General features: G+C 43.4%; 1 protein-coding gene across 2 annotated transcripts in view; it reads left to right on the top strand.

Moving 5' to 3' along the window:
- Positions 1 to 24347, top strand: part of NIPAL3 (NIPA like domain containing 3) — a 52137-nt gene that overhangs the window by 6991 nt on the left and 20799 nt on the right. For both annotated transcript variants that reach the window (XM_026012455.2, XM_026012456.2), the window contains exons 3-6: positions 16491 to 16559; positions 18259 to 18430; positions 21333 to 21392; positions 23681 to 23826. In XM_026012455.2, coding sequence (XP_025868240.1) covers positions 16491 to 16559; positions 18259 to 18430; positions 21333 to 21392; positions 23681 to 23826 — 447 coding nt within the window. The remainder of the gene's footprint in view (positions 1 to 16490; positions 16560 to 18258; positions 18431 to 21332; positions 21393 to 23680; positions 23827 to 24347) is intronic.

The raw sequence follows: 24347 nt of genomic DNA, 5'->3' as shown, positions 1-24347 counted from the left end.
CCAGACAGATGCATCTTTTGTATTTGAATCTGAGTGACCCTCAGAGCAAGCCCAAATACGGTCTATACTTAACTATGGGCATTTTTAAGCCTAAGGGATTGTGGAAGGTCAGTTTAAATAGCAAGTGATGACTGGTCTTATCACCGCGGTGTTTAAATAGAGGCTCTTGTTGGCAGATGAAAAGCAGGTGTTGGAACAGGTGATCGGAGCTGAGATTTCACTCGGACACCACTACCCAAGCAAGGTTTTCTGCGTCTGTGACCTTTGGCTGCTTTTCTGGAAACAGTTTTTTTCCCGGAGTTGTAGCTGGGAGAAGATCAGTTCTTGGAACCAGAAGGGTCCACCCTTAGAGCTGTTGCTAATAATAGTGATAGTAAAAATGAAAATGGTAAAGATAATAGTAACAAGCCAGGACTGTGTTAGTATTTTTCATGTGCCAGGTGATCTTTCCACATGTGCCTTATTTCATGTGACGTGACAATCCTGTGAGAGTTTACAGTCGCTCCACTTTTCAGAGGGGAGGCTGAGGCTCAGAGAGTTAAGCTGATCCCCCCCGAAGTCACACAGGACTCCAGCCCAGGACTGTTGGTCTTTGTCGTCCACCCAGGAAACCTGAAACAGAGAGAGAAGTGACTTTGGTCTTGCTGCCCTGCCCTTGATACTGAGGTCTGTTGAGGCCACACTGAGAAAGCCACTGAGTCTGACACCTTGCTGCCTGCTCTTCGTGTGTTGCCCTCATCCTACTCCCCTCGCCAGTGACAAGTCTCCCATCCAGAGACTGTGCTACGAGTATAGTGACCAGAAGTCCTGGCTTGTGCCTCATGTCTGTCTATATTGATAGAGCCTCCTCTATTCTCCCAATGTCCCACTTGGGTCTACCTGTGTCCTAATTATAAGCTTCCTGATAGTTGGGAGGCCTCACTACTTCCTCATCTGTAATATGTTGGGGAGCACAGTGTTGGGGGGACCTGTTCAGGCCTGGCCCTGACGCTTGCTCGCTCTGTGACTCTGGCCAAGTCTTGGTCATTCTCAGGTAGCTGAGATCCTTGTACTTGCCTTCAAGATGAGGATGGCCCCTGCCCCCTTCCTCCCTCTTTCCCACCTCAGTGGACTGTGCCCAGTGAAGTCAAGAGCCAGTTGGGAGCTGGATTAACTGTTGCCTCAGAAACATCCTCCGTATCTGACATTGCAGGTGAAGGAAGTCAAGAACCAGAGACTTTGCAGGTGAAGACGCTGGCCTGAGGCCAGCACCAGGCGGTTCTCACAGCCTGCCCCTCTGTGGGAAACTGTTGTTTCAGTCTAGGACAGACTCTTGCAGTCCAGGGCCGGGTCCCTGTTCTGGATTAGCTGTCCACGTTTATTTGTTGAACACTTACACTTTAGGTAACTTCTGTGAACACACCTGGAATAGTTCCTCTGCAGAAGGGGAGCACAGGGGCTTGTCCAGAGGCAGAACCCACCCAGGCACCACCCCTCCTTACCTCCCTCCCTGCCGGCATCCCCAGGCACACCCATTGACAGTTTTCAAGCTCTGAGGTCTGGAAGAGGAGCTTACTGTCAGGAGTTCTGCTCACCTAAGTTCACTCTTAGGCCAGACACCTGAGGGCTGCTAATAGGTGTATGTTCAAACTGTGTAACCCCTGGGCCAGTGGCATTGCCTTTGCTTGTCTTTAAATACTCATAAAGTTGAACTAAACACCACTTCCCAAGAGCTTGGGGCATAATTAACATTGGTGAAGCCCTTTGAAATGCCTGGATGAAAGGATATTTAATTATATTGCGCTGTTACTAAGCACATCTGTCCATAGCCAGTTATTATGCATGGAGATTAATATTTGTGGAAATGGCCTATAAAAGAAACCTCAGCTGCCCACATCACGAGTGGGAATGTAGCACTTATGAGGCGGGGTTTTTTTTTTCCTAATTTCTTTTATCACTTGTGAAGGACACCCCAGAGCACACAGTGGGAGACGGTCAGGGGGAGTAGTTACCACCAGGAGACTGGAAATCAGGCCTCGAGCCACACAAACCCTTTCGTCCCCACCTTGGGCATGTTCTTGTACTTCTCTGGGCCACCCTTTGTTCAGAGTAAAGTCCTTTGAGCTTGTATGCAGGGATGAGGACTCCTAATAGTCCCCACTTGGTTGGTTGTGGTTGTGGCCCAAAGACAATGCATGGAGAGGGCCTCGCACCACACCTAATCTGTATGTATGAAAATACTCCAGGAAGACCAGCCTTTATTAACCTTTTAACCTTGTTTTAACCTTGTTTTTAACCTTGTTTTTCCTGCTGCTCAGACTGGTTATCCTTGTGAGTTTTATAATTTTTATTTTTTAGATTTCAGCCTCACCATTCTCTTCCCCAAAATAGTGTTGACTTGTCTGTGCAGTGGCAGCAGCTGGTTTTCCTTCTTTTTTTTTTTTTTTTTTTGAAGATTTTATTTATTTATTTATGTGACACAGAGAAAGAGAACAGAAGCAGGGGCAGTGGCAGGCAAAGGGAGAGGGAGAAGCAGACTCCTCGCTGAGTAGGGAATGGGCACAGGGCTCCATCTGAGGACCCTGGGATCCTGACCTGAGCTGAAGAACCACCCAGGTGCCCCCCAGGTTTCCCTTCTTGATCTCTTTACTTTCCCATGGAGGGTTGTTAACAACACAGTCTCAGGCAGCCTTGTGGATTTTGTCCTCATCTCGTCAGAGGACAGCTTGGTCTCTTGGGGTAAAAATAAGCTAGCGGCTAGCAGTTATAGGTTGAACCATTGAAACTGCCATTTTGTGTAGATCAGAATGGCTGAACAGTGGCAATTTCATAAAATTCACCCTAATTCTAAGTTCCCAAGGTAAGTGCTTTCTTCCCATGATCTCAGGAAGGCCACACACCAGCTCTGAGAAAGCAGCACTGTCGTCCCCGCTAGCCAAGGAGGTGAAACAAATTTCCCAGCCCACCTACCTTTGAACCTGTCTGTAGCCCTGTGACCCCTGCTTGTCCTCTGAACAGCACTCACTCTGGTCTTAGCTTTCTGTACAACCCCTGGAGCCTATTTCCATTTCGCCTTTGTCCCCATAAAGGAAATAAGGCAGCTGTGAGGTGTTGTTGGAGCCAGGAGCCAGAATCAGTCCTTTTGTCTCCTACCTGCCCGAGGCAATTGTTGTAGAATGACTGCCAGTTAATACTTTCAGCCATTAATCATTAGTGTAGGTAAACTGAGTTTCTGGGCTGATTGCCAGACAGGCAATCGGCCCCAATCTCTACCTCCATGAGGCTAAGGTCCTTGCTCTGTATCCTCTGTACCACACTTAGGAAAGGGCTTCCTTTGGGGTGTTCAGACTTGACCCTCTAAAGAAACACTGTGTATTTCCTCATTCATATCTTTGGTTGACATCTAAAACTTAAAACTTGTGTTACAAGTAAAGTATGTCATTTCTGGCACATTTTAATACTAGTATTTTTTTTTATAGTCCCTGGAATATAAAGCTCCCCTACCCCCCGCCATCAGCTTTGTGAAAAAGCTCTTATTTAGAAGTTGGAAATTTTACATCATTCCTTTTTCTCCTTAATTTTGTATTTCCCTTACGTTTCCCCAACAGAATTTTGTCCACAAACAGGGTCTATCTTTTAACATTTAAAAATGGTATGAATACTTATAATACTTCTCTACAAGAAAAAATGTAAAATATGCAAATTTCACTTTTTAATATTTTCTTTGATAGAAGGTGTGAAACAACAAAAATTCAACCAAGTGAATTTTGAAGATCTGATTGGCTTTATTAATTGATTCCTGAATCAGGCAGCATCACACCTAGCAAGTGGAGGGGAGCTCCAAGGGCCTCTAGAAAGGGAAGAGGGTTGTTGTGGGTTTTTTTTTTTCGTCCTTTGCTGGCTATTTCTTAAGTAACTTTAATTCTAAATAATCAGTTTGCCAAAAAAGACATATTTTGGGGTGATATGTACTCCTCAACAATTTCTGTTAGGTTTACCAAAAAGGCATTGTCAATTATAATTTTTCACTTAGAGGCACGTTGGATTAACCTACCTAGAAAGGGTTGGGGAAATTAACATCTTATTAATTTTACTACACCATTGTCTATACTGTATTTCAATACATATATTTTATTTAAAAAAATGTTTAAGCTTCACACACAATGTGGGGTTTGAACTCACAACCCTGAGATCAAGAGTCACATACTCTACTGAGCCAGACATACATCTCAATACATGTATTTTAATTATATACTATAATATTTTTTATACTATAATATTTTTAAGATTTTATTTATTCATGAGAGACACAGAGAGACAGACACAGACAGAAGGAGAAGCAGACTCCTCATAGGGAACCCGATGCGAGACTCCATCCCTGGCTCAGGGATCACACCCTGAGCTGAAGGCATACACAACCACTGAGTCACCCAGGCATCCCTGTACTATAATATTTTTTCAGTATAGTATTTGTACATATAAATTTAATTATAAATTCTTCATTACATGCTTGAATATAGTCATTATAATCCCCAACACAATCACTAAGAAAATAAATAGTGAAGGAAATGATAAGGGAATTAAAATGGTACACTAGAGGGGCACCTGAGTGACTCGGTTGAGTGTCTAACTCTTGGTTTCAGCTCAGGTCATGATCTCATGGGTCAAGAGATTGAGTCCAGCACTGGGCTCTGTGCTCAGCAGGGAGTCTGCTTGAAGATTCTCTACCTTTGCCTCTCTCCTGGCTCATGCGTATGCTCTCTTTCAAATAAATAAGTAGAATCTTTTTTTTTTTTTATGGTATACTAGAAAATATATCTATTTAACACAAAATTAAGCAGTAATGGAGAAACTGAGGAACAAAAAAAAAAAAGACATGACATGTAGAAAACAAAATAGCAGAAATCCTTCCTTATCAGTAATTACATTAAATGTAAATGACTTAAACTCTCTAATTAAAGGGAAGAGATTGACAGAATAGATTTTTTTAAAGAAACATAATACAAAAAAAAAGAAACATAATACAAGTATATGCTATTTATAAGACATTCACTTTAGATTCAAAGATAAAAATGAGGGGGATGCCTGAGCAGCTCAATTGGGTAAGCATCCAATTCTTGATCGCAGCTCATGTCTTGATTTCAGGGTCGTGATTTCAAGCCCCAATTGGAGACTACTTAAAAAAAAAAAAAAAAAGACAAAAATGAAGTTGAAAGTAAAAGGATGGGAAAAGATATCCTATGCAAGCAATAACCAAAAGAGTTGGACTGGCTATACTAACATTAGACAAAATAGAATTTAAGATGAAAATTGTTCTGAGTGACAAAGAAGGACATTATGTAATGGTAAAAGAGTCAATTGTATCAAGAAGATATAACAATAATAAAATATATATGCACCAAAATACATGAAGCAAAAATTGACAGAATGGAAAGAATAGGCAGTTCAGCAGTTCTCATTGGAGACTTCAGTACCATACTAGCAGAAGATTGGCAAAGGAATAAAACAATGTATAGGAATAAAACCTGAGTGGCTCAGTCAGTTAAGCAGCTGACTCTTGGCTTCAGCTCAGGTCATGGTCTTGGGGTCCTGGGATCAAGCCCCACATTGGGCTCCATGCCCAGCAAGGAATCTGCTTGAGATTCTAGCCCTCTCCCTCTGATCCTTCCCCTACTCGTGCATACTCTTTCTCTCTCTTAAGTAAATAAATAAATCTTTACGGAAAATAAATAAAAATACAAATACTTTAAATGCTCATCATTATCTGAGCTTCAGCATGTCACGGTCTTTTTGCTGGTGAAGTGTCTTGTCTCCATGTTGATAGCTGCTGACTGATCAGGATGATGAATGCCAAAGATTGAAACGGCTGTGGCAGTTTCTTAAAATAGGACAATAATGAAGTTTGCTACACTGACTATTCCTTTCACAAACAATTTCTCTGTAGTGTGTGATGCTGTTTGAAAGCATTTTACCCACAGAACTTCTTTCAAAATTGGAGTCAATCCTCTCAAACCCTGCTACTGCTTTAGCAACCAAGTTTATGTAATAATCCAAGTCATTTGCTTCATTTCAACGATCTTCACAGCATCTTCTCCAGGAGTAGATTACATCCATCACTTTCTTTGCTTGTCTATAAGAAGCACCTCTCAGAGCGTCTGGGTGTTCAGTTGGTTGAGCAGCCAACTCTTGATTTCAGCTTGGGTCATGATCTCAGGGTCATAGGATTGAGCCATGCATTAGGCTCTATACTCAGTGTGAGATCTGTTTCAGATTCTCCTTCTTCCTCTGCAAACCACACCCCAGCCTGGCCCCTGCCCCCATTCATGGTCTCTTACTCTCTTTCTAAAATAAATAAATAAAATCTTTTAAAAAATACTAAGAAGCACCTTTTATCTGTTCAAGTTTCATCCTGAGATTGCAGCAAATGCAGTACCATCTTCAGGCTGCACTTCTCACTCTAGTTCCCTTGCTGTTAACAAATCTGCAACTACTTCCCCCATTGAAGTCTTGAACCGCTCACAGTCATCCATGAGGGTTGGAATCAACTTTTTCTAAACTCTTGTGAGTGTTAATATTTTGACCACTTCCCATGAATCACAAATGTTCTTCCTGGTGTCTAGAATGGTGAATCCAATCCTGAAGGTTTTCAATTTACTTTGCTCATATCCATAGAGAAATCACCCTCTATGATAGCTATAGCCTTAAGATATGGATTTCTTTTTTTAAGATTTTATTTATTTTAGAGAGCAGGGAGCAGAGCAGAAGATGGACAAGCAAACTCCATGCTAAGTGCAGAGCCCCATGTGGGGCTCCATCTCACAACCTTGAGATCATGACCTGAGCTGAAGTCAAGAGTTGGATGCCCAACCTACTGAGCCACCCAGGCACCCCAAGAAATGTATTTCTTAAATAATGAGATTTGAAAGTTGAAATCACTTCTTGATCCATGGGATGCAGAATGGATGATGTGTTAGCAGGCAGGAAGACAACATTAATCTTGATGTACATCTCCATCGGAGCTCTTGGGTGACAAGGCGCATTGTCAATGAGCAGTAATGTTTCAAAAGAAACCTTTTTTTCTGGGCAGTAAGTTTCAACAGTGGGCTTAAAATATTTTGTAAACCATGTTGTCAACAGATGTGCTCTCATCCAGGCTCTGTTGCTATATTTATATAACATAGGCAGAATAGATTTAGCATAATTCTTAAAGGCCCTAGGATATTTGGAATGGCAAATGAACATTGGCATCAGCTTAAAGTCACCAGCTGCATTGACCCCTAATAAGACAGTCAACCTGTGTTTTTTTTTTTTTTTTAAGTAGGCTCTATGCCCAGTGTGGAGCACAATGTGGGGCCTAAACCCACAACCCTGAGATGGAGACCTGACCCAAGATCAAGAGTCAGATACTGAGCCACCCAGGTGCCCCTGTCATTTGGCATTGACTTCTCCTCTCCAGCTGTGAAACTTCTCAATGGCATCTTCCAATAGAAGGCAGTTTGGTCTACATTGAAAATCTGTTGTTTAATTAGCCACCTTTGTCAATTATCTTAGCTAGATTTTCTGGATAACTTGCTACAGCTTCTACATTAGCACTTCTTCACCTCACCCTTTTATTTTATGGAGATGGCTTCTTTCCTTAAACCTCATGAGCCATCCTCTGCTAGCTTTAGACTTCTTCTGCAGCATCTTCCCCTCACTCCATAGAATTGAAGAGAATGAGGGCCTTGCTGTGAATTAGGCTCTGGCTTAAGGAATTCTGTGGCTGGTTTGATCTCCTATACAGACCACTCAAGCTTTCTCTGTATCAGCAATGAGGCTGTTTTGCTTTATTATCATTTGTGCGTTCACTGAACACACACTTTTTTAAAAAATATTTTTATTTATTCATGAGAGACACAGAGAAAGGGGGGCAGAGGCATAGGCAGAGGGAAAAGCAAGCTCCATGCAGGGAGCCCGATGTGGGACTCGATCCTGGGACTCCAGAATCCTGCCCTGGGCCAAAGGCAGGCGCTCAACTGCTGAGCCACCCAGGCGTCCCTGAATACACACTTTTAATTTCCTTCAAGAACTTTTATTTTCCATTCACAACTTGGCTAACTGTTTGGCACAGGGAGTCTAACTTTCAGCCCATCTAGCTTTTGAATATGCCTTCCTCACTGAGCTTAATCATTTCTAGTTTTTGTTTTTTAATATTTAAAAAAAATTTTAAGTAATCTCTTACACCCTGCAATGTGGGGCTTGAACCTACAGCCCTGAGATCATGAGTTGCATGATTTGCCAACTGAACCAACCAGGTGCTTCAATCATTTCTAACTTTTGATTTAAAGTGAGAGACAGGGGATCCCTGTGTGGCGCAGCGGTTTGGCGCCTGCCTTTGGCCCAGGGCGTGATCCTGGAGACCCGGGATCGAATCCCACGTCGGGCTCCCGGTGCATGGAGCCTGCTTCTCCCTCTGCCTGTGTCTCTGCCTCTCTCTCTCTCTGTGACTATCATAAATAATAAATAGAAGGAAAAAAAATTAAAAAAAAACATGAACATGTTTTAAAAAATAAAAATAAAAAAAAATAAAGTGAGAGACATTTGGCTCTTCCTTTTGCTTGAACACTTAGAGGCCTTTGTAGGCTTATTAATTGGCCTAATTTCACTATTGTGTCTCAGGACATAGGGAGGCCCCAGAACAGGAAGGGAGACAGGCAATAGCCTATTGGCAAAGTGACCAGAACACACAAAGCACTTATTGATTAAAGCCACTGTCTTATATGGGCATGATTTATGGCACCCCAGAACAATTACAGTCGTAACATCAGAGATCACTGTTTACAGATTACCATACCAAATATAATAATAGTGAAAATACTTGAAATATTGTAAGAATTACAAAATATGACACAGAGGGGTACCTGGGTGGCTCAGTCAGTGAAGCATCTGCATTTGGCTCAGGTCGTGATCCTGGGATAGAGCTCCATGTCTAGCTCCCTGCTCAGTGGGGGGACCTTCTTCGCCTTCTCCTTCTGCCACTCCCCCTGCTTGTGCTTTCTCTCTCTCTCTCTCTCTCTCTCTCTCTCTCTCAAATATCTTTTCCTCTCAAAATTTTTTAAGTATTTATTTATTCATGAGAGACACAAAGAGAGAGGTGGAGACACAGGCAGAGGAGAAGCAGGCTCCCTGCAGGGAGCCCGATGCAGGACTCCCATCTGGATCCCAGGATCACGCTCTGAGCCGAAGGCAGACACTCAACCACTGAACCACCCAGGTGTCCCTCTCTCTCAAATTAATAAAATATTTAAAAACAACAACAAAATATGTCACAGACACAAAGTAAGCAAACGCTGTTGGAAAAATAACGCTGATGGACTTTGAAGCAAAATTAACACAAACCTTCAATTTATAAAACACACAATATCTGCAAAGTGCAGTAAAGAAAAGCACAATGAAACAAGGTATGCCTGTATAAACGCCTGTGTCTCTGCGTCTCTCTCCTTCTGTGTCTCTCATGAATAAATAAAATCTTTTAAAAAAAAAAAACACGTTTGTGAACTTAGATTAGGCAACAGGTTTTTTTTCCTTTTTTTTTTTTATTTAGAAAAAACTGGCTTATGACACCAAAAGCATAGCAACAAAAGAAAAAATAAATAAACTTTATCAATATTAAAATTTATGTACATCAAAGCACTTTATCTGGAATAAAAATATGACCCACAGAATAAAAGAAAATACTTGCCAATCATATCTGGCAAAAGTTTGGTATCCAAATATGTAAAGAACTCTTACAACTCAAAATTTTTTGAATGTGCAGAAGGTTGTACAACATTGTGAGTGTACTAAATGCCCCTGACTTGTACTCTTTAAGATGGCTAATGCTCAGTGTTTATTATATGTGAATCTTCCCTTAATTTTTAAAAATAGACAAAAATTTTGAATAAATATTTCTCCAAAGAAGGAAAATTGGTAGTAAGCCCATGGAAAGATGCTCAGCATCATTGGTCATTAGGGAACTGCATTATCAAAGCCATAATTAGATATTTCTTCATATCCACTAGGGTAGCTGTCATTAATTTTTTAAATCTTTTTTTTTAAGATTTTATTTTTATTTATGATAGACACACACACACACACACACACACACACACACACAGACATAGAGACACAGGCAGAAGGAGAAGCAGGCTCCATGCAGGGAGCCCGACATGGGACTCGATCCCGGGGCTCCAGGATCACGCCCTGAGCTGAAGGCAGCGCTAAACTGCTGAGCCACCCGGGCTGCCCTATCATTAATTTTTTAAAGGAAAATAATGGGGTACCTGGGTGCCACAGTCAGTTGAGCATCTGACTCTTGGTTTCTGCTCAGGTCGTGATCTCAGGGTTGTGAGATGGAGCCCCGTGTCAAGCTCTGCATTCAGCAAGGAGTCTGCTTGAGATTCTCTCCCTCTGTCCCTCTTCCCCTCATGTGCACCCTCTATCTCTCTTTAAAATAAACACATTTATTTTAAAAAATAAATGAAAAGGAAAATAACAAGTGTTGGCAAGGATGTGAAGAAATTGGAATCCTCCATAGGTGGGACAGTAAACAGGTACAGCCACTATGGAAAATAGTTTGACAATTCCCCCCAAAAAGTTAGACACTAAAGATACCCAAGAGAATCAAAAATAATGTATTTGTATGAAAACTTGTATAAGCATGTTAACATTATTTATGATAGAAAGTGGAGATCACTCAAATGTACCTGGTGAATGGATAAATGAAATGTGTTATATCCATATAGTGGAGTATTATTTGGCCATAAAAAGGAATGAAGTACTAGTACATATTATAACATATGAACCTTAAAAATGTTATGCTTGGTAAAAAAAAAAAAAAAAAAAAAAAAAAAAAAAAAAAAAACCAGACACAAAGACCACATATTGTAGGATTCCATTTATATGAACTGTCCAGAACAAGCAAATCCAAAGAGACAGGAAGCAGATTAGTGTTTGTCAGGGGCCAGGGTGATGGGGAGTGGAGAGGGACTGCTAATGGGTTTGCAGTTTCTTTTTTGGGAGAGCGGAAATGCTCCGGATTTGGAGAATGGTGTGTATAACACTGATGAAAACTGGTCATTTTAAATATGTTGCAACTGTAGAAAACAGATCTGCACCCCATTTGTTGTTGTTGCTTGTTGTGGTTTGTTAGTGTTTCTTGTTTTGTGATTTTTCTAAACTCTTTTTGTAAAGTCTGTGTCCTCTGTTGTATGCAGACTGATGAAATCTGTTCCTGTTAGGTGATCAGCTTGTGTTTTGACAGTTTCCTTAACTACCTAGGGCCAAAAAAAGAAAAAAAGAAAAAGATCCTCCCAAGATTCTCCAAGTCTTTGCAGATTGGCTGTGTGTTGGGGCCTTCCAATGCTTAGCCAAGCCATTTGCCACTCACTCTGCCTTAGCCTTTGCTTCCTGCTTGCACCCAGCCTGAAGGCCAGCCACAGATGAAGCCTAGTGTTTTTGAAGCACGCATCCGACCCAGATGGCCTGGCCTTTTCAATTCCTCAGTATGTGTGGAGACTTAAGAAAGCTCTTATCCTCTATGTATCTCCTTTCCCAGACTCTTCCTGACCCAGCTTTTCCTTCTGTCTATTGCTCATTCTGAGTACTGTCCCTTGCCCCAAACTATTACACAGCCAATACTTGTACCTTTAAAGGTGTTGACCATAAACAGCTTGGGAAGCTGACCCCAGCCCTGGTATCCCTTCACATCAAACAAAACAAAGACGAGCCCTGTGCCAATCCATCAGGGGTCACCAGACAGGTCAGAACCGTAAATACAGATTTTAAAAAATACGTTTCATGTATTGCTCTCTCTGTGTCCTTGTGGCTGCCAGAATTCTGGGGTGTAACGGATGGGAGACAGGCAATTTAAAATGCCGCAGTGCTTTCTTTCTTTTCCTTTTTTTTTTTTTTTCTTTTTTTTTTTTTATTTATGATAGTCGCACAGAGAGAGAGAGAGAGAGGCAGAGACACAGGCAGAGGGAGAAGCAGGCTTCATGCACTGGGAGCCTGACGTGGGATTCGATTCCGGGTCTCCAGGACCGCGCCCTGGGCCAAAGGCAGGCGCTAAACCTCTGCGCCACCCAGGGATCCCCCACAGTGCTTTCATACCATAAAGCAATAGCTTCTTTCTTCACCTTGCCTTCCTCTGATTGTTATACATTTTTGGCTAGATTCCAGAGTTATATAAAAATGTGATTCTGATGGGTTTTGCCAGTTTATTAGTTGTTTTTCTTAAGGGATGGGTTCCTAAAATTCTCTATTCCACCACTTTTTCAATGACATACCTCATAACATTGTGAATATACCAAAAACCACTGAATGGAATACTTTAAGGAGGTAAAAATGGTAAATTTTATGATTTGTGAATTTTTACCTCAATAAAAAAAAGTGTAATGATGGATTAAATAAAGGTATGTTAGGTTTATAGAATGGCCTTAAAGTACATTTAGAGAGGCAGGCATTAAAATGGGAAGACATTAAAATACCTTAGCTGGGCAAAGAAAGGGGTTGGCGGAATCAAGTAGTAGAATCATACACACTTGAATCAGATGGAAGATGAAGGTCACCTATTAGTGAATATCTGGGATAGAATCAGGTCTTGAGTCCCAGTCAAAAATTGCTGGATCATTAAGCAACCCTGGTTTATTAAGGAAATGTATCAGTTAGCTATTGCTGTGTAACAATTGCTGTGTAACAAACCACCTGAAGACCTAAATTTAAAAACAGAAACTATATTACTGCTCATAATTTGACAGGTCAAGACTCTGGACAGGATCCAAAAGAATTGAAATCAGGATCTAAAAAAGATAACAGCACTTCACTATTGATTGCAGTACTATTCACAATAGTCAAGAGATAGAAATAACCTAAATGTCCATTGATAGATGAATGATAAAAGGATAGGTTGACGTATACTACAGTGGAATATTATGCATCTTTGTAAAAGAAAGACATCTGGCAATATGTGACAACATGGATAAACCTTGAAGACATAATGCTAAGTAAAGTAAGTGCTATGAGCTAAATGTTTGTCAGCATCACCCCCTATTTATATGTTAAAGCCCTAATCCCCAACATAACGTTTTGGAAGTAGGGCCTTTGGGAGATCATTAGGTCATGAAGGGTCACGAGCCCTCCTGACTGAGATCAGTGCCCTTATAAGAAGGGATACAAGAGGGGGATAATCTCTGTCTGACATGTGAGGATACACTGAAAAGGTGTCCATCTGTAAACCAGGAAAAAACTCTAAGCAGGAACAGAATCAGGCAAAACCTTGATCTTGGACTTCCCACCCTCTAGAACTGTGAGAAATGAATGTTTACTGTTTAAGCCACCCAGTCTGTGGTATTTGTTAGATCAGCCCAAACTGACTAAGACAGTAAGCCAGTCACAGACAGACAAACATTGCATGATTCCACTTCTGTGAGCTTCTAGAAGTCACGGGTACCAAGATGGTTCCAAGGGCCTGACTTGCCTAGGCCTGGCCTTGGGCAGCAATGACCCTAGACTTCTTTCAGCCTTCATAGTTCTCTATTCAAGATTGAGACCTCAGAGGGGTACCTGGGTGGCTCAGTTGGTGAAGCATCGGACTCTTAATTTCAGCTCAGGTCATAATCTCAGGATTGTGAGCTCAAGCCTCATATTTGGCTCCATGCTGAGCACTGAGTGTGGAGCCTCCTTAAGATTCTCTTTCTCTCCCTCTCCTTCTGCCCCTGCCTGCCTCAATTCACACACTCTCTCTCTTTAAAAAAAAAAAAAAAAAAAAAAAGAAAATTAAAAAAAAAAAAAAAAAAAAGATTTGGACCCCAGAGAGAGTTTCTGACCTGCTTGGCTTGGGTCAAGTTTGGGTCATAGGCCCATCATGGTCCAGGGGAGGATGGAACACTCAGAAAAACAGTCCCAACAAGACTGTACAAGGGGGAATTAGGGGCAAGGAGAAGTGCTCCACAGCAAAATCAGGATGCTTTTGCCAGAAGAAAAGGAACATGATGGGGTGAGCATCACAGATGTCTGCAGACTAAGAGTTCTAGAGCCACGTAGGTTTGGGACACCTGGGGTGGCCAAGAGGGACCTGCCTGTGAGAGCCCCTAACTTGTCAGTGCATTATGGGCCTCCAAGCAGTGGACTGAGGATCCAGTGTTTCCCAAACTTATTTAACTACCCTTTCAGCTCTGAGATCCTGTGAGCCTACAGGAAGGACATGGTTTCTGCTTAATTCAGTCTGAGAAGAGACACAACAAAAACACATAAAGAGATGGAGAAGGACCAAGGAAGTGCAACTCGGGCTATGAGAGCCATCTTGGGAAGAAGTAGAAGCCAGTTTCCTTGGGTCCCTCGGATGCCCCCAGTGTTGAATTGTTTTTATAAAGTGAAATGAACAAAAGTCAGTTTCCTGTCTGGCCTGGTCCTTTAGTTGGCTTCTATTGGCAGTCTGGCTCTAACCAGGGGCTTCAGTGGGGGCTGGCGGGTCCCTTGGAGGTAATGTGGGCCAGTATTTACATTTTCCAGACAAGGACACACACATCTGATGAGGGGAAGAAACTCATCCAAGGTCATGCAGTGACGAAGCAGCAGAGCTGGAATTAGAACCCGGCTCAACGTCCTTCCTTTATTCTGCAACACTGAACCTTGCTGGGGCAAGGTCCTTAGTCAAGGACAGCCATGGTGGTTTCCATCAGCAGACACCCACTCCCTCCTCCTACCCTCACCCACAGCCCACTACCTTCTTAGCTGTCTAGGCCCTCAACATTCCAGGGGAGAGGGAAGAGGGGACAGAGGGTTGGCTTCCTGCCTTACTGTGTGCTAATGACCTGTCTTCTGGGTGGACTGCAAGACCATGTTTGTCTTGTTCACTCTTGATCTAGCACCCAGCCCAGGCCTTGAAGAACTGGCAGCTTTCACAGGGAGGGTGGCTGGGCGGGAGGAAGCTCTTTTTTTTTTTTTTTTAAGATTTTATTTATTTATTCATGAGTGACACAGAGAGAGAGGCAGAGACACAGGCAGAGGGAGAAGCAGGCTCCACTTGGGGGGCCCCACACAGGACTCGATCCCGGGTCTCTAGGATCATGCCCTGGGCTGAAGGCGGCGCTAAACCGCTAAGCCACCGGGGCTGCCCATTGAATAAAGCAGGAGTTGTAAAAGGCCAATCCTGGGCAGGGAAGATTCATATTTGGCTAAGATAGAACATTCTTTGGTGTTTCATGGTGAAGTAACGCTGGAGGGTGTGTGTGTGTGGGGGGGGGGGGGACATAGTATAATGTGGTTTAAATGCTGAGGCAAGTGCTCTTTGACCCAGAAGTCCTCCTTCTAAGAATTTATCCCAAGGGAATAATCCTCATAAATGCACAAAAATGCATGTACTTGAATATTCGATCACAACGGTGTTTTAAAAAAAAGAAACAGCCTGAGTATCCAATAATGGAGAAGCAATGATATAAAATATGGCACATCCAAATGAGGAGTTATTTGGTATTTATTAAAAATGATGGATTGGGGCGCTGGGTGGCTCAGCCAGTTAAGGGTCTGACTTCAACTCAGGTCCTGATCTCAGGGTCCTGGGATCAAGTCTCCAGTTAAGCTCCCTGCTCCCGTCCCCTGCAACTCCTACTTTCTTGCTCTCGCTCTCTCTCAAATAAAATCTTTTTAAAAAATGAATTAAATATGCCTGATGGGGGAATGTGTTTATAGTATCTTAAGTAAAAGAACACGTTATAAAACAGATTATAATCTCTCTCTTATAAAATAAACACATCGTCATTCATATCTGAATTTATGGACAGAAATTGGTTTTACAAGAACAAGAAAAAAATTTATAGGAACAAAATGTTTGTAGTAGTTAGCTCTGAGTTTTAGAATTACAGGTGGCTTTTCTATTTTGTGGTGACTGTCATCCTTTCTGTCATTTCTTCATATTTCCTAATTATTGTACAATGAATATATGTTTGAGAATTGTCTTTTAAAGTTAAAATAAGATGCCATGCTAAAGAATCTGAATCTTATTTTTAAGGTGACGGAAATTAAATGTTTATTAAATGAAATAATTAAAAATAGCCTAAGCAAATTAGCCAGTTTAAAGAGTCTCATTGAGAACCCTTCCCTTCATAGGAACATGAAGACTCCATTGATTAAAATAGCCAATAGTATCCCCACCTGTGTTTTCTTTTGTAAATTCTGATTTCTGAATGTTGCTTGTCTGTACAGGGCTGCAGTGAGTCTGTGCAGTAAGGTAGAGCAGGGCAGGTTTGGGCTTCATCACGTGACTAGTGGGACAAAGGACAGTGCCTTCTGGAAGTGTCCAGCTCAGGGCAGTGTTTTGTAAACTAGCATTGACCTTGGGTAGTAAAACTCCAAGAGGAGGTCTGGGGTGTGCTTTGTGGTGGATGTTTCTCTGGTTTTGTTTTGGGACAGCAAACTGTGGGGCTTCATCTGTGCCTCCGGGGCCCTTTAGCTTAGACTCAGCTCAAATCTGCTCCTCTGAACTTTCTTTACAGGAAAACTTGATCGGCGCCCTTTTGGCAATTTTCGGGCACCTTGTGGTCAGCATTGCACTTAACCTGCAGGTAAGTCTTAGTTGCTAGCACTGTCCATCTGGGGGCTCGGTGGCCAGCACCGTCTGTCTGCGGGCACGGTGGCCAGCATCATCCACCTGCGGGCACGGTGGCCAGTGCTGTCCGTCTGGGGGCAGAGACACAGCCAATCAGCCGGGAGTCTGGTGCAGTCCCCAGCTGTCCCCTTCTGTGGGATGTTGCTTCCTCCACTCCTGGGCTGTGCCCTAGGACAGTACCTTGTGTGATGTTCCAGAATCTTTCTTGATTCTTTACCCTCACGTCATCCCCCCATCACCTGTCAAGTCAGATGACAGCACTCTCCGTCCCTTAGAAGTCCCTGGGATGCCCTGGAGCAGCTGAGCCCACTGGCTTGTCTGAGCTGGCAAGCAGCTGTGGTTTGGAGCAAGCTGATAGACTGAGGAGCTCCTCGGGGCACCCCGGGAACTGCCTCACCTGGTATATAGGTGTAACTGGGAAGCTCTGGGTGTGAATTGGGTGGCAGCCCTCGTGATTAAAGCCCCTGGGGCAGCTTTCAGCCAGAGGGGGAAGGGAGCCAATGGATAAATGCCCCAGGCTTCCAGCCTCTGGTAGCTTGGTTCTGAGCTGAGTTCAGGGGTTTCCCAGAGGGTCCCCAGTGGGATGAGCCCCATTGCCCAGGGCACTGACTCCCTGACTAGTGCACCCTCCCTTCTCTGGCTCACTTTCCCACCCCCTTACTGTGCCTCCTGGAATCACCTCCCAAATCAACTGCCTCCTCCCAAGTCCTGTCTCAGGGACCACTCTGGGACACCCAGACAGAGACTTGACACCTGCAGACAGGATAAGTCCTCCAGCACCCTGGCCACCTCCTCTCTACTGGTACTATTCCGTTTCTAGTTGTGATAAAGTGCTCTCCCTCCCTGGATCAGAGACATGAACATACATGGGTACCTGGTACATCTCGGCTCCCTCGCACGCACATGTGCCAGAGTGGTTCTGTGTGTTTCTGAGGCCACATGGTCTCTTGGCCACTTGTCTGGTTCATGCTCTTCTTTCTACGACTGGTGTCTCTGCTTCTGCATCTGCTTCCCTGCAGCCTTCATCATGTTCCCTCCCAAATGGCAGCTGTGGTTCTCTAAGCCAACATGACTGCCTTGCTCTCCTTGGTCACCACCCCATTTTTTGTGTCCCAAGGGCACATTTCCAGAACAAAATCTATTGGCCATACTTGGGCCGAGTATCCACCTGAGGGAGGGCAGGGTCCACTAATACCCTGGGCAGCCCAGCGGAGCTCCCAGCTCCTCCAGCATGGGGTCTCGGAGGCATTGCAGTTAGAGGGAGACACTTAACCTGAAGCCGGGTGAACATGGGCATCCTAGACCCCGGCTCCCACTCCAGACTGCATGCTTCTGTGCTTTGCACTAGAAATGCACATCTCCAGGCCTCTCCCACACCTCCCCTGAGATGGAGACCTGTATTTTTTCCACAGCTTCCTGGGGAGTTTCTGAGGCTTCCCAGTGCCAGTTTGAGAACTGCTGTCCTTAGAGTGACAACCCAGTATTGAGATGGCAACTGCTTGCCTCTTCTCTGAACCAGGACCCCAGAAGAAAACCTGACAAATCTTCCCAAATAAAAGTGTATGTGGGGTTGGGGCATGTAGATTTAGGATGCATACATCATAGCATCTTTTACCCAATTATCTGGTCAAATTGCTTTCTTTCTCGGATTCTAGAAGTACTGCCACATTCGCCTGGCAGGCTCCAAGGATCCCCGGGCCTATTTCAAGACCAAAACATGGTGGCTGGGCCTGTTCCTGATGCTGCTGGGGGAGCTGGGCGTGTTTGCCTCCTACGCCTTCGCCCCGCTGTCACTGATTGTGCCCCTCAGCGCCGTCTCCGTGATAGGTAAGACCGGGCGCCCTGCCATCACTCCCTGGGATCCTCCTGCCTTGCCAGCCCCATACTAGTTCGACAAAGCAGCTTTTGCTTAGTAATGTCATTAATACCTCAAAAGGGTCCATATACACGGGCCCTGTGCTCAATGCTTTGCAGATATTAATTCTTCTCATCCTCATTTTTGAGGGTGATACTGTCATTATCCCCATTTTACAGATGAGGAAACAGGGGCACAGTGGGGCAGGGCTGAGGCACAGGATGGTCTGTCTCCCTAATCTGTTTAAGATTCAGAGAGTCTATCAGAATTGCTTTCTATTTCTCCTGAGGAAGGAAGATATAAACTTGCACCTTTCATCTGAACAATGTCAAGATAACCCAAGCTTTCATAGGGTTCAGACATCTTATAGCTCTAACAGATGCCCATTCAGCTAATTTCCTGATCTTTTTACATCAACTGATTCCATCTCCAAAGCATTGTTCACGTTCTTACCTGCCATTTCTCTGTGATTTCTGCAATCCCAGAACCAGTGTCTTAGAACTTTTGAACCAATGAAAAGTCAAAGGAGCTTTGATGTCCATGTTCCACATATCAAGTAGAATTAGGGAAAAAAAAATCTTCTCTTCTTAAATAAAAAATGTTAATAGATTAGTGAACGTAGGAGCGGGGACAGTGAACTTGAGTTGAAATGTTTCCTTCCATTTGCTTGCAGGCCCCACACTCTCTTGAACTCTTCCCTGCTTTTAAAGCGGAAAGTGGTATTTTGAGTAGTATTTTTCTCTTGGAGTTCAGAGAACCTCTTCTGTGGCGCGGATGTGTACAGCAACCACACGCCCCTTCCGGGCCCATGGAAGACATCATCAATCAGAGTGTCCCTGAGTGAGAATTCTCAGAGATTCAAGCAGTATCACCACTTACTAGGACGTGGCAAAGAACTGGAAACCTAAAAAAAAAAAAAAAAAAAAGAACTGGAAACCTATTTGCTTTTTCCGATCCTATAAAGAGTCCGTCTTTTTCTTGACCAGGGTTTGTACCCTGGCAGCCCACAAAGATGAGTGAGGTCCTCAGACACACCGTGTTGTTTTCCACATGGTGTTGTTTTAAAAGCTGATCTGATCAGAAAGATGAGGGTCCAGGGGAAAGAGGTAACTGGGTGACAGGCATGAAGGAGGGCACATGACGGGATGAACACTGGGCGTTATATGCAACTGATGAGTCACTAAATTTTGCCTCTGAAACTAACAACACAGTATGTGTTAGCTAAATGAATTTAAAGGAAGAATTTTTTTAAAATTTAAAAAAAGGGCTGCCTAGGTAGCTCAGTGTTTAGCGCTGCTTTCAGCCCAGGGTGTGATCCTGGAGACCCAGGATCGAGTCCCGCATCAGGCTCCCTGCATGGAGCCTGCTTCTCCCTCTGCCTGCGTCTCTGCCTCTGTGTGTGTGTGTGTGTGTGTGTGTGTGTGTGTGTGTGTCTCATGAATAAATAAATAAAATCTTTAAAAAATAATAAATAGATAGATAGATAAATAAATAAATAAATAAATAAATAAATAGAAATACAACATAATCTGAATGCCTTTAGTTGAGGCAGGTAGCCATCCCCAGTCCCGGCCTTCACTTGCTGTCCTCTCTAGCCTGCTTTATTGTTGTATTAGTGTATTAGTGAGAAAGGATCAAGGTTCACTGACCTTGGAAAAGTCACAAGAACCTCCCCTTACAATGAGAAATAGGTGACTGAGGGACTAAGTGCTTTAAATATTTGCCTCTGAATTGTAATAATTTAGTAATTCAAATAATCAAATTCTTAAAAATAAGAGACTGGAGTTGAATGATGGGTTCTCAGGTATCAGCCACTAGAAATTAAGGGACCCTCAGAGCTTTTTCAGTCACCCAGGAAAAAAAGACTATTAAAAATAAATAATTATTCAAGTAATAACCACCATTTGTTAGGTACCTATTACTTATCAGTCACTATTCCAGGTACTTTCATGATAATAATGGCTCAGTTATGGAGCAGTTACTGTGTGACACATGATTGACGTGCATTATCTCATTTAATTGCCCTTATAACCCAGAGAAGGAGGTGTTTTCAGTGGTGTGCTGATGAATCAACATTCAGAGAGCGGGAGAAAAATGGGAGAAGAAAAAGAGGATGAGGCGGTGGGAGAAGGGAGGGAGCGGGAAAAGAAGAAAGGGGCAGAAAAGTAGGAAAGGATAAAAGGAAGACCTCATTTGTAGTGTTTCTGATTTATATGGCGTAAAGACCATAAAGACTGTCGCCGTGGCCACTCTCATGCCACAGCGGTTTCCTGACTATTTAACCAGCAGCGAGCAGGCCTGAGCTGGATCCAGACTGAGACTCACATGTAGTGACACCTGAGGACAAACAGCCGGAAGAGGCAGAGCTGAAATAGGCCTCCAGGTCGGTCCACAGTGACTGCCAGCCCCATCCCCCAGGGCAGTGACCAGGAAGTTTGAGAGGGAGACAGAAGAGCCAGGGCAAAGTGTCAGATAGTCACGGCAATGGAAGAAGCTAGAGTCCTGGCCTCTGGTAGTCCTTACCAGCTGCATGGTCCCAAGCAGATCCTTCACCTCTCCTAGCCCCAATGTCCCGTTTTTCAAATGGGAATAATAACGGCATCCACCTAGATGGGTAGATGTGCCAGAAATAGCTGTCACACTGCAAGCACTTGACACCAGGGCTCCTGGACTTGTCAGAAATCCTCAGGAAGGCTCAGAGAGGAGCCTAGGACTGAGTTTTGGGGAGTAGGAGGGAGAGGTTAGGAAGTACCTAGGTATAAAGCAAATGAGTTAGCCCTCGGGCCTGCCTGGGTAAAGGGACTCCATTGAACTGGTGACAGCCTCACTTTTCTTTTCCTAGTGATTTTTCTTTTCTTTTCTTTTTTTTTATAGCTAGCGCCATCATAGGAATCATATTCATCAAAGAAAAATGGAAACCTAAAGACTTTCTGAGTAAGTTCAGCAATTTGAGCCCCTGTTCTTAATTCTGTGCTTGTGCTATTCGTTCATTACAAAATGAGCTTACCCCAATTTAGGGGTGCCTGGGTGGCTCAGTGGTTGAGTGTCTGCCTTCAGCTCAGGTTGTGTTCCCAGGGTCCTGGGATCAAGTCCCACATTGGGCTTCCCATGGGGAGCCTGCTTCTCCCTCTGCCTGTGTCTCTGCCTCTCTCTGTATGTCTCTCAAGAATAAATAAATAAAATCTTTAAAAAAAAACCCAGCTCACCCCGATATAGAGATCCTCTGTCTCCTGCTCCCCTCTGTGTTCTATACTCCACCCTCATCAGGCTTCTGAGAGCTGGGTTTTTAAATCAGTATTTCCCAAACCTGGTTACACAATAGGATCATCTGTGAGACTTCTGAAAAAGGGAATTTATTTCATTCCATTCCATCAATATTTATTGTGCATCTATTGTTGGGAATTTAGGAGACCTGATAAAAGGCACTTTCTTTACTTAAAATGAGTTCTAAAGCAAATGGGAAACAAAAACATGGAGGTCAGAAGTTATCATTATTACTTATACAACCTAGATTAGAACATGCAACTTAGGCATGCAGCCAGATGAACTGGCTCACACAGCCAGGTTTGGGAACAACTGTTCTGATCATTGGTATAGGATAAGAGCAAGACGGGGCCAGGAGGCTAAAAGAGAAAAGAATCTTACACTGAAAAAAGCAGACCTACTGCTCAGCAAATATATGATGCCAAGACCAAAAGACTCAGAGTGATTTGCAGTAGTCCTGATGGCAGAGGGTGGAGTACAGGGGTAGCTAGGCTTGGGGCTTCGGCCCCACAAATAGTGTCTGACAGGTCTATGGAATACAATATTAATAGTATTTGGACTGGTCCCTTGGGGCTAGGTTAACTAGGAGATGGGAAATGATAAGCTCATTTTTATAAGGTACATGGTAGGCTCTGAAGGTTTGCTTGTGAGGTTTCATTATATTTGTTTTTTTTATATTGCCCAGACAGTAACTCTTTTTTTTTTTTTTTTACGATTTTGTTTATTTATTTGAAAGAGAGAAAGATAGCAAGAGAGAGCACAAGTGGACAGGAAAGGGAGAAGCAGGCTCTCCACTGCGCAGGGAGCCCGTTGCAGGACTTGATCCCAGGACCCTGAGATCATAACCTGAGCCTAAGGCAGATGCTTAACTGACTGAGCCACCCAGGTGCCCCGCCCATAAAGTGATTCTGGCTTTCAAACCTTCCCCATAAAATGTACTCAAACCACAGTGCAGTAGCAGAATGGTTACCATGAAGGAGAAGAAAAAGGCAGACTTACTCTGATACACTCCCAGTGGGAGTGGAAATTGGTGCAACCAGTTTGTAAAACCATTCGATAGTAACTACTAAGCTGAACGCCCATGTATCCCCTGACCCAGGAATTCCTGCTCCAAGTTTTATAACCCAACAGAATTTCAAATAGTATGTTTTCCAAATGACATGCACAAGGATGCTCATAGCAACTTTACTTGATATAACTCCAGGGAGTATTTAAACACCCATCAGCATCAGAATGGATAAATTGTGTCACACACCATACAGGCATGAGACACCTACCCTCCACGCCAGGATTCAGATGAATCTCACAAACTCACAAACATAGGTGAACACACACGCAAGAAACCATACAGTATGAGTCCACTTAGAGAAAGTACAAAACCAGGCAAACTGTCAGTGCTGGTAGAAGTCAGGGTCATACCCCGGTGCTGCGGCCTAGTGACTGGAAAGGGGCACAAGTGAGGATGTTGGGGTCCTGCTAACGTTCCCTTTCTTGATCTGGGTGCTGGTTACATGGATATGTTCACTTTGTGAGAATTCATTGAGCACTTTTTAGTATACCTGCCACATCTCACTAAAAAATTTTAACATTAAATGTTATTTTTTTAAATAACAATAAGGGAGGTGACCTGCTATTTTGGGTTTTTCTTCACTTTAAAAATTAGATTATCATGTGTTGCCCTAAAAACACATCCAGGGGATCAGGGGGTGCCTCCTGAGTGGCTCAGTTGGTTGGGCATCTGCCTTCAGCTCAGGTCATGATCTCAGGGATGGAGCCCTGCATTGGGCTCCCTGCTCAGTGGGGAGCCTGCTTCTCCCTGTCCTTCTGCTACTCCCCCTGCCTGTGCTCTCTTTCTCTCTGTCAACTATATAAATAAAGTCTTAAAAAAAAGAAACACATACGGGCCTGAAGCCTACTTCTGCAGTGAGCCTGTGATAGCCTCCCTCCTTCCCCCACAGGGCGCTACGTCTTGTCCTTCGTTGGCTGCGGTTTGGCCATTGTGGGCACCTACTTGCTGGTGACATTCGCACCTAACAGTCATGAGAAGATGACGGGTGAGAACATCACCAAGCACCTCGTGAGCTGGCCTTTTCTCTTGTACATGGTAAGAGAAGCCACTGGTCCTGCCCGAGATAGCAGGAAGGAGTATCAAGTTGTAGGCTTGGGGAACCTGAGTGTCCAGCAGTAGGGAATTTGAGAGAATTGGGACATATTTCACAGCACTAAAGACCATGCTTTGTGGGAAGTATTCGTTCATGGGGAAATGCTTTTTTCACTTATGTTCTGAGTAATGTCTAAATCTGCATAAATAATATAATTATAGTTTTTAGAGATACTGCAGGTATGTAGATATGATGTAACCCTGAAGGACTGGGTGAAAACATAGAAATCCCATCCATAGTTGTCTCTAGGAGCTGGAATTATGATTGAGTTTTCATTCCACCTTTGTCTTTATGCATCATCTGAAATTTCTACAGTGAGCATGTAAGACTTTTATGGTAAGAAAAACAGTTAAAATTTTAAAAAGTCATAGATGTGTTATTTATTTTTTCCGGTATCACACAGCTGATAGAAGCTGATAGAAACACAGGAGACACTGGAAACAGTCTCCTAGACTTTCAGCCC

Source organism: Vulpes vulpes, chromosome 2 (genome assembly GCF_048418805.1).
Source record: "Vulpes vulpes isolate BD-2025 chromosome 2, VulVul3, whole genome shotgun sequence".
In the NCBI taxonomy this organism is placed as follows: Eukaryota; Metazoa; Chordata; class Mammalia; order Carnivora; family Canidae; genus Vulpes; species Vulpes vulpes.
The sequence above is the reverse complement of the archived record's forward strand: the minus strand, read 5'-3'. Positions and strand labels throughout refer to the sequence as shown.